Genomic DNA, 20,230 nt, shown 5'->3' on the forward strand with positions numbered 1-20,230 from the left:
GCCCGTGACGCAGTACCCCAGCGGCCCCCTGGACCCCCAGCTTCCCCCCGAGGGCCGGTCCCGAACGTCCTCGTACTACTGCCCGGGTCCGCAGCAGGAGCAGACCGGGTAGGGGTGGAGGCGAGAGGGGCGGGGACAGCACCTCGGCCCTGCGCGCCCCCCCCCCACCCCGGGCCTGAGCGTCCCCGCACGGCCGCGCCCCGTCCGAGCCGCGGGCGCCCCGGCTCCCAGCCCGGGTCGCGGGGCCTGGCCGGCGCACGAGCAGGTGCGCGCGCCGGCGCCGCGGGGGCGGGGCTTGCGGCCTGGAAGCGGCGCGCGCCGGCGGGGGCGGGGCGGGGGCGGGGCCTGAGCCGGCCTATAAAAGCGCCGGCGGGCCTGCGCCCTGACGCAGCGGCCGGCAGCCGCGCTGGGAGCGGGTCCTCGCGCGCCTCGTGGTCGGCCCGGCCGGAGGCTCGGCGGCATGGCAGGCGCCGGCCCGAAGCGGCGCGCGTCCGCGGCGTCCGCGGCGGCCGAGGAGGAGGAGCGGCAGGCGCGGGAGCGGATGCTGGCGACGCGGCGCGCGGAGGGCGCGGAGGGCGCGGAGGGCGTGACCCTGCAGCGGAGCATCACGCTCTCCAACGGCGTGGCCATCATCGTGGGCACCATCATCGGCTCGGGCATCTTCGTGACGCCCACCGGCGTGCTCAAGGAGGCGGGCTCGCCGGGGCTGGCGCTGGTGGTGTGGGCCGTGTGCGGGGTCTTCTCCATCGTGGGCGCGCTGTGCTACGCCGAGCTGGGCACCACCATCAGCAAGTCGGGCGGCGACTACGCCTACATGCTCGAGGTGTACGGCTCGCTGCCCGCCTTCCTCAAGCTCTGGATCGAGCTGCTCATCATCCGGCCGTCCTCGCAGTACATCGTGGCGCTCGTCTTCGCCACCTACCTGCTCAAGCCGCTCTTCCCCACCTGCCCGGTGCCCGAGGAGGCCGCCAAGCTCGTGGCCTGCCTCTGCGTGCGTGAGTACGGCGGCGGGGCGGCGGGGCCCGCGGGGACGGCGGGGCGGGGGCGGCGGGGCGGCGCAGCCACGTGGGTCGCGCCCGTCGGTGGACGCGCCCTCGCGGGGTGGGGCGGTGAGTCCGCGGGGCCCCTGGCCCGGCCGCGGCGGGGGCGGGGGTGAGGGTGGGGGCCGCGTTCCGCTTCCTCCCCTCGTCCCCTCGCGACGCCCTCCCCCTGCCTCGTGCGAGCGTCCGCGCGGGGCCGGTCCGCGCTCCCCGGGGCCGACCGCCCGGCGGACGCTGCGGTTCCAGCGAGACGCTCATTCATTCCTGCTCCGGAACCGGCCGGCCCCGAGTCGGCAGCGGCTGGCGCGGCCCAAGCCGACGCTCGTGGACGCAGCGGTCTCAAAGGAGCCATCGCGGGTCCGGCCTGCGCGTCCACTTCGTGTGGGAGGGGGGTGCAGGGTGGGCCTGGGGGTGCGCGGTCGTGCTCAAAGACAGCCCTGCTCGTGGTCCTCGCCTTGGGCTTGGTCTGGGTGTGTCGGAGGATGCGGTCCCCGGGGGCCAGGAGTGCTCTGCAAAAACCCTTGTCTTGCGGGATTTCAGGAAAAAATCATTTGTACCAAACATCGTGTGGTTTTCTTCTCTTTCTTGGCTGTTGGCGCCTTTTATGCCTGCCTCCCCTTGGCGGGCTTCTGTGGAGCCGTGCCGGATGGAAGCTGCCTGCTTTCAGAGCTGCCACCGAAGCGAGGGTTTCCTGGACGTTCTGAAGTGCCCAGAGTCCAGAACCCGCAGGCTACGTTCAGGGTTGGGGTCCTGGCCACAGGACGGCGGCCACGGGACCTACTCCTAGGATGGGCAGTGGCTGCTGGTGCCGTGGGGATTCTGCAGTGTGTGGGCCGAGTGTCCGGCTGGAGCCACACTGTCCTGCGGGGCAGGCCCACTTCACGAAGTGCTGAGTCCAGAAGGCAAAACCCAGTGCACTTCCCCTTGGCTGCCTGACATCGGGCGCTTTCCGGAGAGAGACCCTGAACAGAGCAGCCATGCGGGGGAAGGAACGTTATTTGCCTTTTGGGGGGCCGTCTCAGGATGTGGATCTCGGCTTTAAAAAAACACAAAAACATCTGTGCCAGTCTAAGAGGTCCATCTGCTCTAGGACAGGAAGACCTGTGGTTTCTGGTGGGGCTTTGAGATGAGGGTTTATGGGATGACACACTGGTCTGGAAAGGGAACGGCCCTCTAAAGGCAGGATGACTTTTTCTGATACGATTATAATAATCACATTCCAATATGATCTAGCGCTTGTGGGCCCAGTCTGTGGTGAAACCGATAATGTCTCTAAGGGCCTGTCCTCTCTGTCTTTAAAAGAAAGTCCCTGCTTAAACTTTCAGGTTTAAGTAGACGGCAGAGGGACTGCGGTGAGCGCCACCCCCCACCATGTCACTGTGGCACTGCTGGGCCTGGCCAGGAGTCCTGGACGGCGCCCCTGCCCCTGGGGGCTGTGAGTGCGGCTGAGGTTTTCCATGTCCTCATCAGTCTTTGGGGCTCTTCTTCCCTGAACTGCCTTGGGAGTGTGTCTGGTGTGTGTAGGTGTGGGTGGCTCTCTCTGGTGGAGAGAGGACTTTCAGTCACAGAAAGGGGCTCCCTGTCTGCCAGGATGAGTGCCCGTCTAGAGCCTCACCATCTGGAAAGAGAGGCTGGTCCAAGCCTCGCAGAACTTGGAGCTGCCTGGCACGGGCGGCTCAAAGTTGAGCGGGGAGAAAGGTTATGGGTGCCCAGGGAGGCCCTTGTAGGGGCCTCTGAGGAGGCAGCGAAAAGCCACAGAGAGTTTCTGAGTGTCCTCCAAGTATCCCACAACGCTGGGTTCTGGAAGTTCTCCCTGAGGAGAGGAGGGGCACTCTGCTCCGCCCTCCGCCTCAACCCCCCCCCCCCCCCCCGCGCCCGCAGCAGTGCGGGCCCAGGTTCCGTGGTGCGCCCAGGGAGGGCCCGGTGGCCTGCCCCTTTGGTGCTGTGTTGCAGGCACTTGAGCAAAGTTCTCAGGTTTGCTGGTTGGTCTTTTCAGTGCCCTGGACACAACCCACCACAGTTTTGGCTTCCTAAGAAGTGCTGCTGTGAAACAGGTTGGCTTCTGGGCTTGGTGCGGTCCCGCTGGTAGCATGCACGGGCATAAAGCCCTTCCTTGTAGGTCTTCCCGCCACGACCCCCACGGGGCCCTCCTCTTGTGGGCTCTGGTGTTGCCCAGTGCATGGAGCGGTGAGAGAGACTCACTCTGTCAGTCTTTCCTTTTTTTTTTTTTTTTTTTTAAGATTTTGTTTATTTATTTGACACAGAGTGATCACAGGAGGCAGAGAGGCAGAGAGAGAGGAGGAAGCCGGCTCCCTGCCAAGCAGAGAGCCCGATGCGGGCGGGGCTCGATCCCAGGACCCTGAGATCATGACCTGAGCCGAAGGCAGAGGCTTAAGCACTGAGCCCCCCAGGCGCCCCTACTCTGTCAGTCTTGATAGCTGTGTGGGATCTGGCATGAGGCCAGGCTTACCTTCTCCCTAAACAAAAACTTAGTAGCATTTGCTTGGACCAGAGAGATGAGGGCTTTTACTTTCAGGCAGAAGCGGCTCAGACTGGAGTTTAGATTCTCGCCAGCCTCAGCTGCTGTGTCGAGGTCACTCCTACTCCAGACGCAGGTGTCAGACCAGTGGCTGCACACTGCTGGGCGCCTACCCTCCTCTGCCCTCTCCCCCACCATTGGGTGTGGGCGCGACTGGGCCCACTGGGACAGCCATGAATTGGACCCGCCAGGTGCTTGTAGAGCTCATGGTCTGCTGGTGGCTCTGGGTCCCTTTCAGGCTAGGGTCTGGAAGGCACCTCTATCTGGCTTCTTGTGGGAGACAGACGGGGTTTGCCAAGGGTCTCCTACCCCACCATGCCCCTGGATTGGGCAGATCCATGTGGGGCAGGGGTGAGTGTTCCCCCGGGGACCTGTGAGCCAAGATGGTTTCCAGCTGGTGTCAGGGAGAGCCTGAGCTCTGCGTGGGAACAGACATGGTCGGCTTCAGGAAATCTGCTGGGGCCTCAGCAGAGTTTCCCCATCCGTGACATGGGGATGGGTCGCAGCTCTGCGGGGTGAAGTGGGAACTCTCGGCCACAGCCTGCGGATCAAGCGTGGCACACCGGGCTGCCTTTGTTCCCAGCACCGCCCTGTCTGCTGCTCCCCTTTCTTGTCTTGAGCTGCCCTCGAACTTGTTGTTTTCCAGTCTAGCAAAGAGCGGGAGGCCAGAGAACGGAGAGGAGGCAGGACGAGCGGTGGGTCAATGCCAAGGCCTCTCTCTCTGGCTGGGGTCTGAGCTGTAACGTGCCTGCCCCCAAGGAGTCCCTTCCTGCCTTGGGGACAGGAGATTGGAGGTCCCGATGGTGAGGGGCATGGATCAGGGATGGGTTTGGCTGGCCGTGGGTTGGGGCCGGCTGACCTGAGGGTCAGTCAGTTGGGGTGATGATCAGAGTGGGAAGGAGCTCAGGCCCTACCCCCCAGTCTCCTGGTTGACCGGCTGTCCTCCATCAGGTCCAGGCGGTGCCCACTCCAGGGGCTGCGGGGTACCCACACAGTGTGTCTGCCACTATACGGCCTCGTCTCGGGCATCTGAACGCCTGCCCTCCACCAGGGCTGGGCCCATCTCGGCACAGTCAGTGAGTTTGCACGTTGTTCGCGACCCCAGAGTCACAAGCCGTGAGCTAAGTGCAGGCGACGGCCCAGTCATCAGCACAGAAATCTCACTTTCCCAGCCAGACCCGAATGTGCCCGAGCCACTGGAGCAAGTCACGCTGGGTCACGGGACTGAAGCTCAGCCCCGTGGGGTCCTTCACAAGAGCGCGTGACTTCGAGGGAGCGCGAGATGCTGGGTGGGCATTTCTAACCTTCTCTCTCTGGGTCACGGACCCCTTCAATAATCCGATGGAATGCGCAGACTCTGCCCAGAAATGGGTTCCAGGCGTATTAACTCGTAAGTGTGCATAATCACGGGGTTCTCACAGCCCTGCCCCCCCAAGGGTGGCAGAAATGGATCTGGCGTCTCCTGGCTACCTCCCGTCACATGTTCCTGCCCCAGCCTTTGAAACGAGGGTTGCCATCCTTCTCGTATGGCCAGGGAAACTGAGGCAGCGGTGGGCTGGGAGCCCACTGTGCGTGCTGAACCGCCTTTTGTCATGGTGTGTGGGGACACATGGCCACGTCTTGGGCGGGAGCGGCGGATGCCAGGGCCCTGGGGTGGTGTTGGTCGCCAGGTTCAGGCATCCGGTCAGCCAGGGTAAGGAGACGGGGGGGACCTGAGGTTTGTCCCATGGAGTCTCTGGGGTGTGCTTGTACCCTGACCGGGGTGCCTGACCCCACCCCACCTCCCCGACCCCCCGCCGCTGTGCACAGCTGGCCAGGGAGCCTTTTATCTTTCCTTCTCGTTTCCATCCAGATCTTTCTCTTGCACAGGAGCTTCTAGGGCAGGGGAGGCCCAAAGCTGCCCCTCCCCCCCTGCACGCGCCCCTTCCTGTGCCCACCTGGATCGCCAGTTCCCATTAGCCTTCTGTGACCCACAGCAGGTACTGGGACCAGGGGCTGCTGGGGGGCGCCACCTCCCTGGGCCCTCCCTGCATTGCTGGCTGGGTGCTGCCCAGGGCACACCTGTCCCCAACACTGGGCTTTGTCCCGCGCCCGCCCAGCCGGCCTCCAAGCACCAGTGAGCCTAGGGAGGCTCACAGTGTGGGAGGTGCCTTTCCCTCCGGATGCCTAGAGGGCGGACCGACCTCCCTCCCTCCCTGCGGGAGAATTTTGGGGGCCACGCCCACCCCTCCCGCGGCGTGAGGCCCGGGCCCCACACTCCCTTCTGGGCCCTTGGAGCTCAGTGCCTGCAACGTGATCCTGCTCTGAGTCCCTCTGACCTTGGCTGCCGGGTGGCATCTGTCCATACTGAGACCCGGCGGATTGTCCGTGCTTGTCTGTGAGCTCACAACGTGGCCAGTCCAGCTCTGAGGCCACTGCAGGGAAACGGGCCTGAAGTCCACCGTGATCTTGTGGCCAGCCTCATGCTTTGTCCGTGTCCGTGTGAGCGGCCAGGGCTGGCCCCGGGGTCGGCGTGGGGCACAGACACGCTCATCTCCTGCCTGAGTTACCTGGGCTGCGGCAGAAGGCCTGGGTGGGGCTCTAGGCCCTGTCCCTGTCCCCACACTACAGTGAGTCCCTTGGGCTGTGTGACCTGGGGCTGGGTGCTTAGCTTCTCGGAACCTGTCTCAGAGCAGAGCAGTGGGGCGCGGGCGCGCGTCGGAGGGGGTGATCTCCCCCTGCAGGGATGAAGGACAGAGGAACGGTCCGACGTCCAACGGGACCGGACAGGGCGCTTGTGCCTGGTGGGGGGGACTGGGGGCCCAGGAGCCGTGGCCCTCTGAGGTGTAGCCGTGGGTAGAGACGGGGCTTGGCTGGAGCTGCCCCTAATCTGGGCACCCTCGTGTCACAGCCCTGGTATAGGGGGTGTCTCCTGCGATTATCTTAGACCCCCTGGAGCTAAGGGAAAGGACCCAAGGACCTGGGATGGGTGTGGGGGGAGGACGGCTGGATGGGGCCCGGGCAGAGCAGGTGTGCCCCCTCAACCCCCGGAGGCCACCTGCTGGATCGCCCTGTGGGGGACCAGGGTCAGGGGTCTGGGGAGGAAGGCAGGCCCAGCCGCAGTCTGGTTAAGGAGGCTCTCGTCCCGGTGGATAGGTGAGGTTATCACTGCCAAGACAGGGAGTTTGAGGACCTGTGTCTGGCCTGGTCGTCAGGGAAGGGGGCCCCTGGCAGGGAGCTGTTTCCAGAACACCAAGGGAGAGGGCTTGGGAAGCCTCGCTGTGGTTCAGCAGCGTGTGGCCTGCCTGAACAGCCCATGCTGGGATGTCAGGCCTGGGGGGGTACACACCGGGCCCTGTCCTGCGGCCGCCTTACCTGGGAGGAGGGAGACGTGTTTGAACACGTTGTCTAGCTCCGGTCAGGCCCTGTCTTGTAATGGGGGGCATGCCGTGGGGGCACCCACCCAGGACGCTCTTGGCTGCCCCTCTCCTGGGCACGGTCCCTGCAATGCCAGCGCAGCCTGCACGAGGAACCTTCCATCCAGAGAGTGGCAGACGTTGGAGGGACAACCTGCTTTGGCCCCGGGCCGGCGTCCCCCAACCCACCCGGCCCCTACCCTTCGGAGGGCGCTTGGTACACAGGCATCACGTGTGTGCACGTGGCGGGTGGGTCCCTGGGGGATTTGCCCCCCCTCAGTAGGCAGCCGAATCACCCGGTTGGGAGGATTGGTGCCCAGGCTCCCCAGAGCTATAAGGTCAGAGCGCTGCGTGGGCTGGGGAGCAGGATCGAGTCCTGGCCAGGGCTCCAGAACACAGGAGGGGGACTGGGGAGACCCGAGCCTCCTCTCCGCGCTCCGCACTCCGCACTGGGCCGAGTGACTTCCAGTGAGTCCGACAACCTCTCTGCGCTCCATTCACCCAACTATCTGATGAGGCTAGATGCTTCCCTGCCCTCTCAGGCTGTGACCACCGCGTGTTTCCCTCCGTTTTCCTCTGCAGTAGAATGACGAGAGGTGCAGGGTGGATGGCTGGGGCTTTCCAGGCCCCCAGGGGGACCCCAGAGCACTGAGTTTCCCGCACAACAGCCTGGTCTCTCCTGAGCTGATCTTCAGGGTCGGCAGCGACCGACCGGCTGGTGGGGGCTGGACAGCGAGTTCGCCTGTTCTTCCCACCCTCCCCCGAAGCATGTCAGCACTCAGCCTCGCTTCAGAGCCAAGGCGGGGGGCTACCCTCCTGGCTGTCCTGGCTGTTCTTGTGGCAGGGGCCCCCGGGGACCTCCCTGTCCTCCAAGAATTGTGCCTCAGAAAAGCCGATAAAGTGAGACGCCGCTGTCTGTCGGGGGTCCCTGCTCACCCCAGGTCTCGGGAGGTTGGCAGCTTTCCGAGCTGACTAAGCCTGCCCCTCGCGGGTGTGTTTTGGCGTGAGCTCGCCAGCCCCATTCCTGATGCGCGCTGGCACCCGCGCCCCAGGGCCTGGTGAACTCCTTGGTCAGAGGAAATGTGGAGACGCACGTTCCAGGGCGGGTCTTGGGGAATTTGAAAACGGGACGCTGGCGTGTCAGCAGTTTCTTTCCGTGGAGAAGCCGGGAGTCGACTTGATGTGGGGGGCGGCTTGAGAGCCAGTGTCCCCGCCTCTGTGGAGGGGCCGCGTCCCCCTCTCCCCCGCAGCCAGCGGCCTCTTGGCGGAGGGAGCCTCGGGCCCTCTGGGAACAGCTCCCTGCCCTTGGGTGGGTCTGGAGCAGGGCTCTCGACCTCAGCTGGCTCCGTGTTCTAGCACCTTCCAGAGCTGAGGTAGGCCTGTCAGGTGGTTTGGGGTCATGCACATTCCTTTTCTCAAAATCGCCCTCTGGTTCTTCAAGGGGGATCTTTGTGGGGATCTCTGGGCCCGCAGCTCTGGCATCCCAGGGCAGAGTTAGGCATGCGGACTCTCAGACCGGCCAACTGGAAGCTCTGGGGTGCCCGCCCCCCACTATCCCAGGAGGCCCTCGGGCCAAGGGCGTCAGGTGTCCGGGGAGGGGGAGATGCTGTCTGCCCTGGGGACAGGGACAGAGTCAAGGCGGCACTCGAAAGAGGAGGTGATCACGGCCCCCAGGTGGCCTCTGGGGGGGGGCTCGCCCAGAGGACATGTGCACCTGTGAGGGGCAGGGGCCAGGTGCTGGTAACGACCCCCACCCTCCTGAGCCCCCGTGAAGCGCTGGGCCCCTGCTGGGGGGGTAGGGGTGAGGGGGGTGGGGGGTTGGGATATGGGATATGGTTCTCTCTGGCTTTCTCTTGACCTTCCCCTGGTGTGCTTGACATCAAGCCAGTGGAGGGGGAGGGTTAGGCCTGCCTGCAGGTGCTCAGAGGGCGGCGAACCCCGCAGTGCAGCGCGGGTGCTCACGCACCACCCTCGTTAACCACGGTCCTCTGACTCTGGTGCTGGGGTCCACACGGTCCCGAGGAAGCACAGCCTGGGGCACTGGGCCCACTGCAGCGCTCAGTGTTTTACCCTCAGTTGGTGTGGCTTTTTTGTGTCTCGTTTTGGTGTATCTTTTTTCTTTTTACTTCTTTTATTTTTATCTTGAAAATTTTTGTTTGGTTTTGGTGTTTTTAAATGAAAACAGGCCCCTGCATGTCAGCCGACCCTCTTGGATGAAACAGCCCCATGAGTACATTTAACACGAGGCTGCTGTCCAGGAGTCAGGGCTCTGGCGGGTGATCGGGGTCCCTGGGGCGGCGTCCAGAGGTGAGAGGTCAGGTGGGAGGTGGGGCCGGGCTGCGGAAGGGAGCCTCTGAGTCCTGGCCAGGTAACGGTCTTCCCAGAGGCAGAGGCCAAGAGGAGGCAGGCGACCTGCGCTCTGGTGGAGAGTATGTGCGTCCCCGCCCCCGCTCAGGGCACCTTCTGTGACCCCCACCCCGTGCCTTTGTGATGTCCGCAGCTTGGAGGCTCCACCAGGGACGGGGAAGCAGAGAGCATGCAGGGTGTCCCAGGTCACATGCAGCACCACCAGTGGCAGGACACCCCACACTCGGGGTCAGGGACCCCCGACCCGACCCCCGACTCCGGGTCGGACATCCGGAGTGCTCCCTGAGGGGACCCTGGGAAGAACAGGTTGGGGGTTCCAGAGCCCAGGGCCCGAGTGGCCCTCTGGGGATGTGCACCCCCGGGTCTGCAGGCAGGAATCTCAACAGACGTCGCCTTCTCTGCAAGCCTGGAGCTCGCACCAGCGTCTCCCTGTGACCAGGTGTCCCGCGCGGCTGTGGGGTCGTCCTTCCTCCCTGGGCAACACTACCCACCGTTGAGGTGCAGGAGGAGCCCCCCCCGAGACCCTGGCTCCTTGGCTGAGGTGGAGCTGCTGCTCCTGCTGGCCAGCGAGGTGGCCTGTGTCGCAGCAGGACGAGGACGGGACAGACACACACGTGAAAGACAAGGGCTTAGTGCAGTTTGCAGCGGGGCCGCCAGGCCCAGCCTGCTCCCGGCCGTCCTCAGCTGCCCAGAGCTGCCTTATCTCCCCAGGCTCGGCTGAGAGCATGCACGAGCACAGCCCCGCTTATCTGGAGGTGCCCATGTGGGGAGCCTTCCCAACGGCACCTCTGCCCCCGTCGGCCGGCCTGCTGGGGCGGGCCCTGTGGCCGCCTTCCCGCTGCCCACTTGTGGGACACAGGCCCTGGAGGGCTGCGTCCGTGAGGACAGTGGCCACACCGCTGACCCTTGGCACGTCCTCCCCTTACACCCAGGGTCCCAGCGTCCCCACCAGACACCGGGCAGCAGGCCCTCCCCCCCCCACTTCTGCAGGTGTCAAGTCCTCAGGCGGGGCAGCAGAGATGCACAGCCAGGGGCCTGGGTCCCTGAGGAATGCACATGTTTACTTAAGATTGTATCTCGTTTTGAAACTTTTTAAGAGAGGAACGCCGTGGAGAATACTAAAACATTCCTTTATTTGTCAGCGAAAGTCAGGGAACTTTAAAGTTTCATCAAATACTCAGTTTTTCTTTCTCTAGAAGTGGATGTTGCGAGGTAGCGTTGTTCTGTGAGCAGGTCCCTTCGCCTCCCGCCTGCAGCCTGCCTTGCCTTGCCTGTCGGTGACCTGGTGCTTTCAATGTGACCTAGAGCTGTGTGTGTGTGTGAAGAGAGGCTCTCCGCGCCTGCCGGGCCGGCTAGGGAAAGGTCAGGTGTGGGCACGGGCAGGACGTGCACCGCGCATTCCTGATGGAGGGGCAGTGGCGTGCAGGGGGAGCGACCCGGGGCCTCTGTCCTGCCGCGGTGACCGCCGAGACCAGCACAGCAGTAGTGGGCACCGCGGCAGGACTGACCGTGAGCCGGGAGCTTCGGGCAAGCCTGCTTTACGTCCTGGAGCCGGAATTGTCCCTGTGAAATGGGGAGAGGGGTGGGCAGACCCCAGAAGAGCAGGGCGGTGTGCAGGGCCGTCCAGAGCTGTGCCCACGTGCCGCTGCCAGGAGACCCGCCTGCCGCGAGCCGCATGGGGCAGGGTGTCCAGCCTTCCCAGAGCACCGCCTCCCAGCGCTGCTGCCCCCCCCACCCCCGCCTCCCTGGGGCGGGAATGGCGGAGTGATGCAATGGGGCCCTCAGCCGCCTCCTGCCGGAAGTGCATTTCCATCTGTGCAGAGGGCTCTGCCACCTGTGCCTGGCGAGGGGGGCCAGGGGCCTCTGCGCCAATACTGGCACCCTCACCCCGTAAGGAAATGTGACGCTGTCTCAGAAAGCCCCGGCCCCACTCTCTCGCTTTGCCGAGGCTCCGGGGATCCGGTGGCAGGAAGGAACGGCCCCAGCCTGGGCTTGCCCTCCCCGGCCCTTCTATCCCGGACCCCAGCCATGTGGCCAGATGAATCCATGAGCACAGGGCTGAGCGCTCCCCTGGAAGCTGAGGACACGGGAGTCCCGCTGCTGCTCCCCCTGCCCTCCACTGTCATGACCGTGGGGCTGCCAGATGGACCGCAGAGACGTGGGTCTCAGTCCTGGGTCTGCCCCTACCATGTTGGGGGCAGGGAGCCACTCTGAGCCTCTGTTTCCTCTTCTGTGTGGAGAATGGCCATGCTGACATGGCTGATACAGGACCGCCATCTCCCTGCTGGTTCTGAGGGCCTGGACCGAACACTCCTGGGGCCACTCATGAAGGCCCCCCGGGCTGTCTGCCCCATGCACACTTGAGCATTTCCTAGCCAGGCTCAGCTCCTCATTCACCCCTGTGGTGTGGACACTGAGTCTGGAGCCCCACCTCCCTGCGGCAGCTCCTTTTACTATAGGGCCTGGGAGGGGCGGGTGCAGACCACAGCCCTGGAACCCAGGGCCCTCCAGGGTCCACGCCGGGCCCGAACACCACTTCTCTTTGCTGCCCTGCCCAGCTCAGGACACTTCTGAGTGTGTCAGCTCTGGAAGGGCAGCGGCCGGGGCCGGACTCGGCTGAACGTCAGTGAGAAGCAGCGTCTTGCGTCCGTTGCATCAGCCGGAGCCCCGGGCAGTGAGGAATGTGGCTGGGGGGAGGGGCGCTATTAAGGCGTCAGTTAATTTCCTGGAACGAAAAGCAGGTGGCAGGGTGAAGCACCCTGGGACAGTTCCTGTTTTTCTTCTACTGGAGCTGTTGGGTCTTACCCAGTCATTAGGGCGGATTTATTTCTTTGGGCCTTAAGTGCTCGAACTGAAATTTCACTGATTCACTGTAGTTGGGGAAGAAGCCCCCCGGGGTCCACCAGTCCCGGGCGGGTTCTGTGTCGGAAAGAGAAAAGATGTGCAGACCTTTCCGGCGCATCTTACCTTAACTGCAGCCCTTGGAGAAGCTGTGGGTGTGGGGGGCTCGTGGAGGGGCCCTTCCAAGGTCCAGGCCCTGTGGGTTAAAGTCAGAGGACCAGCCTCCAGGAAAGAAGGGCCCCCGCTCCACGCCCTTGCGGGATTCTGGTGTGAAAGCTCCCCGGCAGGTCACCTCGAGCGGCTTCGGGAGGACGCAGCCTGGTGAGCTCCCCCTCCACCCCACGCATCCCGGGCGTCCTCCCGCGGCGGAGCGGCCGCGACGCCAGCTCCCAAGCTCCGTGCACCCTTCCTGCGCCTCCCGCACACCCGCCGTTTCACCTCACGGATGCCTCCGCTTCGGGTCAGGGCCTGGGGTCTCCCAGGAGCCAGGCAGGGCCTGCTTGTGCACATCTGAGCGTGTCGGTAGAGCCGGGCTTAGCTGCCCACCTGTGCCCCCCGACCCCAGTCCCACCACCTCTCCCGTCCCGGTCGGGCAGCCCACTGCTGGGTGTGATTTCCGGTTCTCAGCACATGCGGGTAAAACCCCCAGCTGGGTCCACCCTCTTGGGCCTGGCCTCGCCTTCAGCCCCCATTTCATGGGTCGGAATGGCCCCCCACGGTCCCAGCACATGGCTTGTCATATGGGTTTATGCTAACTGTACCTCACTTACCTGTTTCCTCTGTGGGATTCCAGAAGGTTTTGTCTGCAGAAAGGGTTTCCCACCTTGGGTAAGCGAGGTGGACTGTGTGGGCACCTGAGTTGGGCTGAAATGGTGGGAGGAGCCTGTAGGAAGGTACATTTGTGTCTGTAACCTGTGCTCCGAAGGGGGCCCCAGGTGTGCCACGGGTGCAGCAGGGGTGGGGCGGGGCGGGGCTGTGGGCAGAGGCTGGCAGGGGTTGATTCATTCATTAAAAGTGCTCTGGGGCACAGGGGTTCCTGGGGGGCTCAGTCGGTAAAGCGTCTGCCCTGGGCTCAAGTCGTGATCCCAGGGTCGCAGGATGGAGTCCCGCGTCAGGCCGTGCGGAGCCCTCTCCTGCTGCTGCTCGCTCTCTCCCTCCCTCTTTCTCTCTCAAATAAATAAATAAGTAAAATCTTTGCGATAACCCAAGGGTGAGTGGGATTGTAGCTGTTTGGGGGGTCGAGAAGCTCTGTGCTCAGCCTCTGGCCTTGAGCCCAGAGAACCCAGAGCAGAACCAGGCCTGGAAGCTGGGAACTGCCGGAGGCGCTGGGCCCCCCTCCCTGGGGGAGCTGGTGTCCCTGAGGCCCTGTCCCGTGTCACTCACTGCTGCGCTCTGTCCACAGTGCTGCTCACGGCCGTGAACTGCTACAGCGTGAAGGCCGCCACCCGGGTCCAGGACGCCTTCGCCGCGGCCAAGCTCCTGGCGCTGGCCTTGATCATTCTGCTCGGCTTCATCCAGATCGGGAAGGGTGAGTGCAAGCCCGGGGTCGCCGGCCCCGAGTGCCCCTGCCCAGAAGGTTCTGCACTCGGCACACACAGTTTCACTAGAGCCGGTCACGCTGTCCAGCGACAGGCCCTGACGTCCTTACGGAGACTGGACAGCGAGTTAAATCCTGAGTGATGGGGAGAAACAGACCCACCCTGGCCCCTCCGAACCCCACTCCTACCCACCTGCGAGGGCGACTTTAGGATGGGGACCTCGGGGCTGCGCCTGGCACCCGGAGGGCGAGGAGGGTGGAACCGTCACAGAGTCTCACGCGGGGCCACGTCCCACGTGCACGCTCGATGCGGGGGGGCTGTCTGCCAGGGAGGATGGAGGACCTCCCCCAGCCCCAGCACCATGCCTGCTGACCCTTCCCGCTGCGGGCTACCACTGTCTGACCCTCTAGGTCACCCACGCCTTGGTGCTTGGTGGCAGTGTGTCTTCTCCGTGCTGGGGAGGGAAGTCCGCAGTTTCCCCGGTGGGGGTGGTCTCCAGCTGGTCTCCCAGACCAGCGCTCCCGCAGGTGGTCCTTCAGAGAGGGTCACCACGGGGATGCACAGCCACGTGCACACAGAGGACCCACGGAGGCCCAGCCGGTGCCCCACAGCCTCTGTGGTGGCCTCGCTCCACGTCCGAGCACTCTCCAAGCCCTGGGGTGCGGGAAGGCAGCACCCATGCCTCCGGCTTAGCGGGGTGCTGGTCGCCTGCTTCACCGAGTCTCGGGGTCAGTGCGAGAGCCCGGGCTAGGGCCGGGTCTGTGCCGCCCATGGTCGCAGGCCGGCCCAGGGCTGCCTCTCGTGCGCAGGCTTCTTGGGCCTCCGTGGACGTCTTCCCCCGACCCCCAACTCCTCACGTGTAGGTTAGCTAGGAGTCGAGTGAGTAGAAACCCCGGAACGGCCCCGCATCGGCCGTGTCCCCCAGGCTCCTGCCCGTGATACCCAGAAGCGCGTTCTTAACCCACTGAGCCACCCAGGCGCCCCAGAAGCGCGTTCTTGTCGTTCTCGGCGCCCTGCTCCCTTCCTGTGGCGGCCACGCAGGGCACCCCACTTTACAGGAACCCAGCGTCCACAGACCATGGCCCATGCACGGGGAAGGCTCGCGATTCGGGAGAATTGGGTGCCCGTGGGCCATCTCTGGGGCCAGAGAGAAGCCCACGCGCTGGTCTGCGTTGGCCTAGTAACACGGCAGGGAGGGTCGGGTAATTGAGGCAGACCATCTTTAGCGGACACGGCTGGGGTGTGAGGGCTTCTCACATGGCCCCTGCCCCTCTCGAGAACCCAGCACCCCCGAGCTACGATCACCACCTGATTTCCAGACCCCTTTCTGGGGCAGGTGGGTCACTGCTTCGGGGGCCAGACCTCCTCCTGGGAGCCTGTCCCCAACCACCCAGGAGATCCTTAGTACTCCCCGGCCTCAGGGGCGCTGACCAGGCAGCGCTGGGGGGTGGGATTGGCCCCCAATTGGGGCCGCTGCTGCTCCGGGGCTCCCACCGTACCCCAGGACTCCAGGGTCCAGCATCTTGCAGGTAGGACTGTATCTTCTTCCTTATTCCTTGAGTTCTGAGGACCTGGCCGGCGCTTCCCTGTGCAGCATCGTGAGACAGTCAGGCTGGGCAGGACCCCGCGGGCCAGGCTCTGTGCGGCCGGGAGACATTCGATAGATCTGCTCCCTCCGGAGGGGATTCTGCTCCCGAGGGGATTCGCTTGGCTGGTCTGATTAGCCACAGACAGATGAGGAATGTGGAGGGGCTGACCTGACTTTTGTAAAAACACAATTCAGTCCGAACGTTCGGCTGGAATACCTAATGTGTTTATGATGTTGATGCCGTTGAAAACACCCCTCCCCCCACCCGGCCCCTTAAGCAGTTCCTTTCTGAACTCCGGATACAGTGAGGCGTCTGCAGAATTCTGCCTCCTGGTTTTCTCCAAGAGCTCTGTGTGTTCCCAGATGAATGCCTTCCCTTCTGGGGGACACATGGTTGTAAAGTGGACCCCCTTCTCCAGCGGAGTCTGTGGTCTGACTCTTCTTCCCTTGGGCATACTGCCCGTCTCCCTGGGTCCTCTTGCTGATGGCTGGCGGGAGGGCCCGGATCCCTGGGATAGGGGCTCGGCTGGACGGCTTGACTGTCCCCGTCTGGGTAGCGTCACAGCACAGACCCCACATGCCTTGCTGCCCTGGGCTCTGCGTGCCAGTGTTCTGCCCCAGCCCACCGAGCGCCCCGGGGCCCGAGAGCTGCAGAGGGGGTCTGAGTCCAGCTGGCCTGTGGTCAGCCCCAGGCCTCAGCTGGTCTCATTCCCTTGAGGCCCATGAGCCGTCTGCCCTTGCTTTTCCCGCTGCCCTTCACTGGAAATCTGAGGCCCCGAGTGTGACTCGGTGCGGAGCCCTGACAAGGACCTGGCCCTGCTGGCCGGGGCTCAGCTCTGGGTGGGGATACCAGACAGTGCAGAAACAGGAGAATTACGGACAGGCAGATGGGGCACCAGCCCAGACCGGGACTGAGGGCGGGGTGGGGAGTGCTGGATGAAGGCACAGAGCTAGGGGGACAAAGGGGCCACTCTGCATGGCCCCAGGCTGGGATCTTGGTGTGGGAGCGGCTCAGCTGCCCTGCGGCTGGGGGTGGGAGGCCGCCCGCGGTGTCGGGCATGCCAGCCTGGCGCCATGCGAGGTGTCTGGATTCGCTCCCAGAATTTTCAGGAGGCGAGACGGAGCTCAGGTCAGCGTTTCAGACCCAGGGGCTCCCGTACGAAGCAGGGCAGGCGTCCGACAGGCAGGCAGGCGGGGTGGGCGGAGGGCACTTCGAGGGCCCTACTGGCCCGCTGCCTCTACCTGCCTTTGTCCTTTTGGTCTGTGGATTCCTTCCGTGTGTCGCCCCACAGAGACCATGCCCCGAGGTTGGGCCGTTCCCAAAGCCAAGGAGGCGTTTCTCAGACCAGAGGTGGGAGTGGGGTGCTGAAGGCACGTCCCTCTGCCCAGGTCCCTCCCAGAGGACGCACAAAGGGACCTTGTGGTTCTGCTCGGGCTGCGGCATCGGTGGGAGAGAGGTTTCAGTGCAGACCGCCCCTCCTACAGATAAACCGGGCCTGCGGAGCGCTGTCCGCCTCCCACGCCGCGTCCGAGCACGATGTCCTCTGCTGAGGGAGGTCGTGGCAGGCAGAGTCTCCATGCGCCAAGCAGTCCTGCCCCCTACGCCCGAGCCCTGCAGCAGCTCGCTCGGGTTCACCCGGCTGCCGGGACGTTGGCCCCCAAACGCTGGGGGACATGGGTGCGGTCTGCACGGCGGGCGGAGGCTCCCCAACCCGGCCTTGATTATCTCGCCCGCCCGGGCACTGTCCCAGCATGATAGGGGCATCTTGAGCGGGGGACGTGTGGGAGACGGCGAGGCAGGAAGGGCCCTTGCAGCGAGCAGCACCGAGTGGGCCGAGCAGCACCGAGTGGGCCGTTGCTTCTCTGTGCTCCTGGGCCCGGCCTCCCCCGACAGAGACTTCAGGGCCCATTTCCCCAGGGCCGGGTCCTGCCAGGGCCGCAGGGCCCAGCAGCAGGGGACCGTGCAAGGCTGGGGTTCGGTTCTCTGCTCGGGGCAGCTGGGTCCCAGGACCAGGGAGGGGTCGGGCAGGGCACTGGGCGGTGTCCGGAGCATCAGGTCACAGGGCTACGGAGGGATGACTTGTGAAGAGGCCATCGGGACCGGCTTGGTAGTTCTCCCCTGTGGTCATTCTTGATAATTTTTTTAGATTTGTTTGAGGGAGGAAATGTGTGGGAGAGGGGCAGAGGGCGACTTCCCAGCAGATTCCCCCAAGCGTGGTGCCTGTTGTCTGGCCCTGTGCCACGACCCTGAGATCAGGATCTGAACCGAAATCACGAGTCTGATACTCAACCCACTGAGCCCCCCCCCGGCGCCCCATTCTTTGGTCACTTTTACTGGAGGCCTTTCCCCTGGGCCCTCGCGCATCTGAACTGAGTCAGCGTCCGGAATCGGGACAGACTGGCCATCACGTGCTTTGCTCGTGCCCTCCAGCCTGAAAGCCAAGTCGGGGCTCTCCCGCAGCAGCCCTCTACCGGCCCGTGCCCTGGGCCGTGGCAGCCCTGGAGGCCTATGCTAGGCACACTGGTTTCTCAGAGGTCTCTCGCAGCATGCTCAGTGGGGAGAGGCCCCTTTGCAACTGGGATTTGAGGTTCGAAGCAGATCTTGAGGCCAAGGAGCCCATCCCTCTGAGGGTCTAAAGAGGGTCCCAGGGACAGACGCTGGCCAGGTGAAGAAGCACCAACCAGCCTCCCAAACCCGGATTCTTGCCGCAGCACCGTTCCCAGACACCAGGCAGAGACAGGACAGCACCGCATGCCAGACACGTCCCTCCGGGGTGGGGACATGGGAGAGAGGAGCCCGAGAGCCAGCTGCAGAAAGCCTCCGCTCCTGCGTGCTGGGCTCTGGCTGGAGTCAGAGACCCATCACGGTGCTTTCTGCCCAAGCCCGAAGGGCACCAGTCTCACACAGCCCACTTGCCAGGCGGGACCGCGCTGAGGCCCCACGGCCCCACACGGGGCAGCCCGTCTTACAGAGCAGAAGCCTGAGGCCGAACACCATTTACTTGACCGGTGATGGCAAAGGCGGGACCCAAGGCCACAGCTTGTCCCAGCCACGCCCGTGAGGCACAGAGTGGAGACCAGGCATCTGACCTAGACAGAGTGAGGCCCATCGGTCTGTCTGCAGACAGTGTCCTGTTGTCCCCTCATGGTTCTGGGGATCAGAAGTCCAAACACAAGGCCGTACTCTCTCTGAAATCTGTTTGGGGAGGGGGTCCCTCCTTGTCTGTTCCAGCTTCTGGCGGCTGCGGCACTCGGCCATCTCCGTCTCATCCCTGCCCATTCCTGTGTCTCTGTGTCTTCCGAGGACACTGGGGAGGCTTCAGGGCCTGCCCTCATCCGTGATCTCCTCTGGTCCTCATCTTCAGTCCGTCTTCAAACCAGGTCACGTTCGGACGTGCCGGGTTAACGGTTCTTGGGGGACCCTGTTCACATCTCGTGACGTCAGTGACCGCCCCGCAGAGCCCCGGAGGGATCAAGTGGGAAAAGAAGCAGAAGCTTCCGGCATGGTGGAAGTTTCCCAGTTTGGGGCTGGCTTTCTCACAGTGTCCCCATCCCAGGAGGGGTGCCCCAGGGCTGCTCTCCCTGTGGGAAAGCATGGCGAAGGGGTGGGGCCATCCTGAGGTTCTGGGATTCTCTGCCGCTGCCCCCAACTGCCCATCTCCAGATTGCGGCATAGACAGGCTCCCGGTGCCCTGGAGAAGCCACGGTGAGCGTCTGACCAGACCTTCCCCCCTCGCAGAGGCCAGGTCTCAGGGGACGCAGGCACTGTGGGTAGCCCTGGTCCTCCTAGCACAGCAGTTGGAGGGCACATTCCCCCAGTGTGAGGAAGGACCACGTCTGCCCCCACGTGCACAGAGCCTCTGCTTCCTGTGGCTGTGTCTGTGGGACACGGAGCTTTGGGCTTTCCCAGACAGCTGCTCCCTGAGGCCTTGAGCTTTCCCACCCCCGTTACCCCGGTCTGCAAGGGGCATTGGGTAGCTTGGCACATGGTGGCCCTGGAGGACCATCATCATTCGTCTGTGTCTGAGGACCACCCTCCGTCTGGGGGCCCGGCACAGTCCGCGCATCTGCGCTAGCAGTGGGAGCGGCGCCCGCGGGCAAGCATTGGTCACCCATCTCGTGGGCACAGTCGCCCTGTGTCACTGCTGTCTGGGGGAGCTGTGCTCGCATCCGAGCCTGCTGACTGGTGCTGCCTGCTCCCCTACCAGACAGCCCGCACCGGCCCTGACCAGCCTGCGTCTCCAGACACTGCCACACGTGCCCGCTGCTGCTGGTGGTGGTGGGGGTGGTGCTGAGACCACACGGGGTCCCCATGTCTCTTCCACGCCGCACCCTCGCTCACCCCCGCTGCGGCCGTGCGCAGCTGCTAACACACATCCTGACACGGCGGAGTGGCCGCCTCACCTGCCTCTGGCTGGAGCCGGTGGAGACGCGCAGGCAGGCCCTCCTGCCAGCTCGCCAGGCCTCCCCGAAGACCCCCTGCTGTTCAGGCTCCAGCCCCAGCAGGACCCCAGGATGGCAAGGGCAGGCGTGGCCACTGTCCCCGAGCGGCCACCCCGGCCACGGGGCACGTGGAACCACAGACCCAGTGCCTGCTCCTTGGTGCCCGCCAAGAAGGAGGGGGCAGCGTGCTTGGCCAGCGTTGGGTCAGGAGCCTGGAGTAGTTGCGGGTTTCCCTTCTGGGCTGGCGTCCAGCGCAGTCGGAGTCTGAACAAAGCCGGGAGCCCTGCCGGGGGTGCATGCACAGCGCCCACTCAGGACAGGTCCCTGTCAGGCCCCTTCCTCTGTCCCTGATGTGCAGTGGGACACACTGCATCTAGAGAGGGTGGCAGGGGGCGTGACAGCCCCGAGGAACTCGGCCAAGGGTGGGTTGGCAGCCAGGAGCAGGAGCCGAATACTTGGCAGAGCTTTGCCAGCTGCCC

The 20,230-nt window shown here is 64.4% G+C and overlaps 1 protein-coding gene across 1 annotated transcript in view; it reads left to right on the top strand.

Moving 5' to 3' along the window:
• The first annotated feature begins 402 nt into the window (after nt 1–402).
• Nucleotides 403–20,230, top strand: part of SLC7A5 (solute carrier family 7 member 5) — a 31,092-nt gene continuing 11,264 nt past the window's right edge. Inside the window, exons 1-2 of the mRNA XM_059152531.1 lie at nt 403–995; nt 13,585–13,710. Coding sequence (XP_059008514.1) covers nt 461–995; nt 13,585–13,710 — 661 coding nt within the window. The 5' untranslated portion in view covers nt 403–460. The remainder of the gene's footprint in view (nt 996–13,584; nt 13,711–20,230) is intronic.

The sequence above is a fragment of the Mustela lutreola genome, chromosome 16 (genome assembly GCF_030435805.1).
Source record: "Mustela lutreola isolate mMusLut2 chromosome 16, mMusLut2.pri, whole genome shotgun sequence".
NCBI lineage: Eukaryota > Metazoa > Chordata > Mammalia > Carnivora > Mustelidae > Mustela > Mustela lutreola.